This window comes from Macrotis lagotis, chromosome 2 (genome assembly GCF_037893015.1).
Source record: "Macrotis lagotis isolate mMagLag1 chromosome 2, bilby.v1.9.chrom.fasta, whole genome shotgun sequence".
Classification (NCBI taxonomy): Eukaryota; Metazoa; Chordata; class Mammalia; order Peramelemorphia; family Peramelidae; genus Macrotis; species Macrotis lagotis.
The window spans coordinates 25,629,648-25,637,342 of NC_133659.1; the positions used below are offsets into that span (position 1 = coordinate 25,629,648).

The window sequence follows — 7,695 nt, forward strand, 5'->3', positions numbered from 1 at the left end:
AAAGGCCTTAGAACAAGGACTATTAGAAATAGGAACAGTTTTGGAGCAGAGAATCTCAGCGCTGGGAGGGATGTTAGAACAGAGAATGTCAGAGATGGGAAGGGTCTTAGAACAAGGAATGTCAGAGCTGGGAGGGGGCTTAGACCAGAGAATGGTAAAACTGAAAGAAATCTTAGAACAGAGAATGTCAAAGCTGGGAAGGGCCTTAGAACAGGAAATATCCGAACTGGGAGGGCGTTTAGACAGGAAAGATCAGAGTTGGGAGGGGCCTTAGAACAAGGGATGATAGAGATGAGAGGACCTTTAGAACAGACAATATCAGAGATGAGAGGGAGCTTAGACTATAGAATGTCACTTGGGGCAGAGGAGATTTTAGAGGGAAAATAAATATACTGAACCCAAATGTATGGACTGGCCTGAGAAGATCTTCTTGGAGCCAAACTGTATTCTTGAGTTTAAAGAATCAATTTCCCAAAACTCAAATAATGTCTTTAATAAAAATAAATTTAAATAAAAAAAAGAATCAATTTCTCAAACAACTTTAAGAACAATATTAGTGAGAGGTGGTTGCTCGCTTGTTCTGGGCAAGATCTACGATTTTTAATGGACCACAAGTTCAATGGGAGTCAATGGTACAAGATGGCGGCCAAGAACCCTAACAGTCTTGGGCTGCACGAAGGGGGCAGAGCTTCCAAGAAAAGGGAGGGGATCATTCCACGGTCCTCTGCCTTCATTACACCTCGTCAGGAAACGTGTTTAGTTCCAGGGTCCCTGCTTTAAGAACATTCCTATACTGGAGAGTGGCCAGAGGAGGGCAACCAGAATGGTGGAAAGCCTGGCCATGGCATGAGCTGAACAAGCTAGAGGTGTTTAGCTCGGAGAAGAGAAGAACGGGAGCTAGGAGGGGAGGGACGGTACATGGTGGCCATCTTTAACTGTTCGTCTGTGGAAAGGGATTGCTATTGTTCTGCTTGATGACAGAGACCAGAACCAGGAGCGAGGAAGGGGGGGGAGGAAGAATCGTTTCTGAAAGGCAGATTTAAGTTTGATATCAAGAAAGATTTCCTAACCAGGAAAGCTGACCCCAAAGAGAATGGAACAACCTGAGGAGCGATGGCTCCCTGTTACTGGAGGTATTCATGAGAAGGGCACATCACTAGGGAATCCCTTCTCAATTCCAAGTGGAACTTGGCCAATGGCCTAGGAGGCATCTTGGGTTCTGTGAGCATGCCTAGGCTCTCCCACAGTCACACAAGGCTGACCCTGCAACCTCAGTAGCAAATCTCCCATAGGTCTAAAGGGGAAGGGAGGAAGATTAATGAGTCCGTCAGCAAGCATTTAACAAGAGCCTACTGTGTGCCAGGCACTGTGGGAAGCAATGAGGGAAACAGAAAAAAAAAAAGCAAACATATGGCTCCTGCCCTCAAGGAGCTCGTATTCTAATGGGGAAAGGACTTGCCAAACTGCATGCAAAGAATAAGGAAAGAAGTCTCTGAAGGGCCCAGGGAAGTCCTCTTATGTTACCTTGGGGCAAAGGCCAGTTGGTTCAGACCCCAAAGAAACTCTGGCCCAACCCCAAGGAATCCAGCCATAGAGTTGGCTATGCCGGGGGCATAATGAGTTCCCTCTGCTGAGCTCTGGGGCCAGAAAGTAGACTTCCAAGCTGCCTCCCTTCCCACAGCTCAGCCACTCTGCCCATCACCTTCAAGTGTCTACTGGAAAACAACCACATTGACCGGCGCATCGCCCGCTTTGTGCTCCCTGTGGGCGCCACTATCAACATGGACGGGACGGCCCTCTATGAAGCTGTGGCTGCCATCTTCATCGCCCAAGTCAACAACTATGAGCTGGACTTTGGCCAGATCATCACCATCAGGTGCCAACCTCAGCCCTGTACCTACCCGGGGAGCAAGGAAAGGAGGGAGGGGAAGGGACGGGGAAAGCAAGAGTCAAAGTCCCTCCCCGTGTTAAACCATGAAACCATAGTAGAAGTCCTAGAATATAGAACCCAGAATGTTTACACTGGATAGAGTCTCAGCATTGTCAAAGCTGGAAAGGACCTAAGAATGGAGATTTTAGAAGGATGTTAAAGCTAGATGAGACTTAAGCTACGAATGTCAGAACTAGAAACTATCTGCAAGTCTACAATCCACCTGAAAGTCTTTAGAAAACAGAATGGTAAAACCAGAAGGGGGGTTAGAGACAGCAAAGGAAGGAAGGAACTTTAGAACATGAATTTTAAAACTGGAAGAGACCTTTGAAAAGGGAATATTTAGTACTGGATGGGAGCTTAGAACAAGGAATGTCAAAGATAGGAAGGGCCTTAGAACAGAAAATGTCAGAAATGAAGGGGTTTTTAGAATAGAGAGTGTTAGGACTGGGAGGGGTCTTAGAACAGAGAATGTCAGAATTGGGAGAGACCTTAGAACTAGAGAAATCAGAGCTGGGAGGGGTCTCAGAACAGAGAATCTTAGAACAGGAAGAGACCTTAGCTCCTATCCAGTCCAACCTGATCATTCCACAGATCAAGAAGCCGAGACCTGAGAGGGGAAGGACTTCCCCAAGATCACTCCAATGGTTAGTAGCAAAAACAAAACTGGTGCTCGGGTCTCCCATTTATCAGATACCCGCCATGTGGATTCTCTCTCCTCCTGGCAGCTTGGCTGGTGGAGAGCAATGGAGCTGGGGGCTGGGGTCAGCCCCGAGGTTTACATCACACAAATTTGTGACCGTGGACAAATTGTTTGATCTTCTCCTATTCCATTTCCAAGATCCCTGCACATGGAGTCAGGAGACCTGGGTCTAGTCATACCTTAACACATCCCAGAAGCCCAGCCCTAGAGCTAAGGGGACCCAATGCAATGGACCAGCTAGTTAAGGTTTTCCTTTTACAGATGAGGAAACTGAGGCCCAGAGAGAAAGGAGACTTGCCCACATGGGTAATATGTGGCAGAAACCGGATTTGAATTCAGGGCCCCATGCACTCAGAATTATCATTCTTTCTATTGTCTCTTGCCAGCTATGATCACAGGCAAGTCATTTCTATGAGCCTCAGTTTCTGAAACTGTAAAAGAGGATCGATAATCTATTTCCTGTATCCCAGAGTCAGAATGAATCTACCTTAAAGTATTTTAGAATGAGAGCCATTATTATTATCATTATTTTTTTCAGTTTGGTGGAGTCCAGAAAAATCTGACACTGAGACAAGTCTCTATCCTGTTATTTATTCTTTCCGATTTAATGTTCTAGGGATCATTGTACAGGTGGCTAAAATGACTGCCTGATCAAATTTGACACTGGTATGGGGATGTTGTGATTGCTATGATTATTGCTGTCATCTTCATTCAAGGCAGTTGAGTGATTCTCCTAGTGTTTCCCTGACGAGTCTTGTGCATTGAGCTTTGCTAAGACCTTTACCCAGAGAGTCCCAATGACTGGGGGACCCTAAGAGTCATGATCATGGCAGCCTGATAGTTGGGTTTCTTGATGGGCCCTGGCTTTGTGTCCCCTCTCTCCCTCTATTCCTTCTTCCTGCTCTAGCATCACAGCCACAGCGGCCAGCATCGGGGCAGCTGGGATCCCACAGGCGGGGCTCGTCACCATGGTCATTGTACTCACCTCCGTGGGGCTGCCCACTGATGACATCACACTCATCATTGCTGTTGACTGGGCCCTGTGAGTCACCCAGTCTCTTTGGAAGGGGTAGGGAGAGTCCCCATGGGGACTACATTATGGCCAGAGGCCCTGGGACCTCTACCCTTTGGCCTTTGCTCAGTCCAGGGCTGCATTTACCCATAGAGGAATTACAATTTCCTATACACTGTTTTTCTGGATTCTGGTAATCTTCCCTTCATCCCTCAGTGGGTCCATCTAGTGTCTGAAGGTCCAGGAGACTACTTTGAAACATAAATGATTGCCAAGTAGACATGCCATCCAACCTGCTTTAAAGAATAGATCATTTATAATTAGCTGTTAACCAGCCAATCGATGCTTCTGAAGTGTGTGCCCCAGAGTTTGTCCTCTGGAGGCTCAGTTCTCTCCTCCCTTCCCCTCACTGTATTGTCTACCTTGGTCATTAGCTTAGCAAACCATGTTAGCCCAGAGAACAAAAGTACCATTGAACCCAGAGGAGGATTAAGATCCTTTGGGATAGCCCTCTACTGAATGACTGACCCTTCAATGATTTTGAATCCCTGGTTTGGCTTCTCAGAGACCGTTTCCGGACCATGATCAACGTCCTGGGTGACGCCTTGGCTGCTGGGATCATAGCCCACATCTGCCGGAAGGATTTTGCCCGAGATGGAGGCACGGAGGTAAGGAGAAGGCTCAAACCTCTTCATCCCCATCTTCCGAATGAGCCTGGTCTGGCCAACACATCAAGCATGGCTCTCTGTCTCCTCATCTGTAAAGTCAGTGGATGACACTCAATGACACCAAAGTTCCCTTATTTCTCATGGCAATAATTCTGTAAGAGGCAGTGTGGGACAGAGGTCAGAAATCAGAACACCACCCTACTGGGAGACCTTGGACAAGACACTTTTCTCTGGGTCTCCATTCTCAGTCAAATGGGAATGTCTACACCTGGCCGCCATATAGGCTTGTTCTGGGATCGATCAGATAAGACCATAGATCAGAAAGGGATTTCCCAAGTTTTATAACTCTGTCTAAGAGCAGGGGGCTAGTAATCACTTAATAACAAATTTCAGGAACGTTTATAAGCTCCAGATGTGCTGGCAGAGACACCGGGGTCAGATTAGAGAATGTCTGTATCTTCATTGACCAGTTTAATTGGAGGATAAGACAAGGACAAAGAGCATCAAGATCAAGGGGATGACCTGTGCATTAGAGGGTTTTGTTTTACATTCGTGTCTGACTCCTTGTGGCCCCATTGGGGGTTTTCTTGGCAGAGAAACTAGTTTGCCATTTTTTTTCCTGGCAATTGAGATCAGGGAAGACTTTATGGAGGGGCTTAAGCTTTACAAGATATATGGGAATTCAGGAATCAGAGAGGAGGAAAGAGGAAAAGAAAAACTTCTTAGCAATTGAGGTATCTCCCAAAAGTGAGAGGGGCTGCTTGATGGGGAGTGAGCTTCCCATCACTGAGGCCCTTCAGACTGACTTCTTTTAGAATTGATAGGGCAGCTAAATCCCACAGTGAGTAGACTGCCAGTCCTGAAGTCAAGAGAATCTGAGTTCAAATCTCACCTTATACACTTTTTAGCTGTGTGACCTTGGGCAAGTCATTAACCCTGATTGCCTCGAATTCAGGGCTATGTCTAGTCACACTGATTCATATCTGGCCACAGAACCCAGATGGCTCTAGAGGAGAAAAGTGAGGTTGGTGACTAAGCAGAGCCCCGCCCCCAATTCAAATCCAATTCATGTGCTTGTCGTGGTATTACCATGATGTCATGGCCTTCTTCAAAAGTGAAGGACAGGGGCGGCTAGGTGGCGCAGTGGATAAAGCACTGGCCCTGGAGTCAGGAGTACCTGGGTTCAAATCTGGCCTCAGACATTTAATAATTACCTAGTTGTGTGAACTTGGGCAAGCCACTTAACCCCATTTGCCTTTCAAAAAAATCTAAAAAAAAAGTGAAGGACAAATATTATTACTAAAAAAAATCAATTCTTGCTCAGGTCAGTCTGGATGCCCACCCAGGTCCATCCCAACTCTGAACACTGGGATTCTGTAGCAGATTAAAAACCCTTGTAATGGCCCATCTCATATGATCCTCTACCACCTTAGGTCAGGCAGGTGTCATTGTTCCTGTCCTACAAAATGGGGAAACTGAGATCCAGAGAGAGCAGAAGTGACCTGTCCAAGGTTACCCAGTACATTAGAAAAGGAACGAGTAGCCACAAGATTCTGGCTCCCAGGTGGAGTTTTTTCTACCACTCTTAATTCCACAGAGAAGGGTGGTTCTCCCCAACTGCTGCATCTAGGAGCTGGGAGTTCAACCTGTATCTGATTAAGAACCCCACCTATAGGCAGTTTGGTGGCACAGTGGATAGAGCACAGACCCTGGAGTTCAAATCTGACCTCAGACAGATAATTACCTAGCTATGTGACCTTGGGCAAGTCACTTAACCCCATTGCCTTGCAGAAAAGAAAAAGAACCCCACCTATAACATCCTGACAAAGGTATTCTAGCCTTCATCCTTCATGTGTGTTCAAGAGAATCATCCCTTCCATGTTAGGGGAAACTCACTACCTACCATTCTATCATGGTTGGACAGTTCTGCTCCCCAGTATCCTGGATCCAAAGTCTGGTCCTCTGAAACCTAATTGTTCTGCCCTTCAAGGTCAAGCTGAACAAGCCTCAGTGTCTCCCAATTCCTATTTTGTCCTTCTAGGGTCAGAAGTCACTACCCTTTGACACCAAGCCTGTCAGCTTGGAGGAGATCGTGGCAACACAGAGAAATGGCTGTGTGAAGAGTATGACAGGAGCCCATGGGTCAGCCCTGGACACAGCCCTTCTCTCTCACCATGTCCCTGTGCAAGTGGAACAAGATGATGAGCCGGTTCAGCCCCTGCCCACTACCGATCACTGCACCATTGAGATCAATGAGTTAGAGACTAACGTCTAGACAGTCCCCTCAGTTGGTTGATACAACCCAGTGCCATAGGGAAACTGATGCAGGCTTCCAGGGGCTTCTTCTTGTACTCATTCTGAGGATTGCTCAGAGCCTGGCGGTCAGTGATGAAGGGAGATCCCATGTCCCATGAAAGTCCCTGCTCTCTCTGCATGGGGAAGTAGTCTGACCTAGCCTTGCTCTCTGACTCAGCTGGCTTGGAGGCACCCTATTGGCAAAGGAATGTCTGCCTCTTTTTCCTTAGGGCTGCCCAGCTCAAACTTCTGTTTCTCCAGGTCCTAGATTCTGTGGAAACCTAAGTCACTCTTTGCTGGAAGCTTCATTGGGGCCCCTGGCCACAGACAAAGCGGCTCTCTGGCAGAAACTGGGTGGGGAGGTCCCCCTCAGGGCCAGGGGAGAAGCCTAGGAGAAGTCGTGGTCTTCAGATTCTTGGATGGGGCTCCCAGACCTTCTACTCTTGGGTTTTGTTCTGCCCAAGGCCACTAAATAAGAAAGGGGTGAGAGACCTCCAGCTCCAAGCATTGGCAGGGGTTCCCTGATCAGAAAATCTAGGTATAGACTGGGTCTCAAAGACTTCTAAAAGTGAGGCCTCCGGTCTCCAGCCTGGTATACCTTCTTCTTTCTCTCCTGACAACATCAACAGATGATTTTCCAGCTCCTGAATCCACACATCCTGGAGAAGGTGGAATGGATGTTTACACTGGGAGGACAAGGACAAAACTGCTCCTAATTTTTGTGGGAGTATATTTATAATAAAGCATGGAAATATAATAATGAAGCTTGCAGAAAAGCCTGGCTATTTGAATCTGAAGGGATGGAGAGGGTGGGAGTTGGCGATGGACAAGAACAGGAAGAGCAAAAGGAGGGATCATCATTAGCGGCAGCCTGGCTTGTGGGTAGAGAGCCATCTTTGGCGTTAGTCAATACAGCTTTTATTAAGCACCCACTGTATGCAAAGAAAGAGTGGGTATTGGTGACTGTTTGAACTGGTTGAAGGGCAGGCTGTAAAATTTTCAGTGTGAACACCTATATACCAGGGTGACCATTCATTGTCTTTCTGGTTGCTCAGACTTAAGGAAATAATGGAAAGAATTTTTAAAA

The 7,695-nt window shown here is 47.0% G+C and overlaps 1 protein-coding gene across 1 annotated transcript in view; it reads left to right on the forward strand.

The window, feature by feature from the left end:
- The window catches only part of SLC1A7 (solute carrier family 1 member 7), a 71,834-nt gene extending 64,483 nt beyond the window's left edge, over positions 1 to 7,351 (forward strand). The window contains exons 8-11 of the mRNA XM_074221407.1: positions 1,682 to 1,876; positions 3,541 to 3,675; positions 4,211 to 4,313; positions 6,355 to 7,351. Coding sequence (XP_074077508.1) covers positions 1,682 to 1,876; positions 3,541 to 3,675; positions 4,211 to 4,313; positions 6,355 to 6,588 — 667 coding nt within the window. The 3' untranslated portion in view covers positions 6,589 to 7,351. The remainder of the gene's footprint in view (positions 1 to 1,681; positions 1,877 to 3,540; positions 3,676 to 4,210; positions 4,314 to 6,354) is intronic.
- Positions 7,352 to 7,695: the final 344 nt, after the last annotated feature.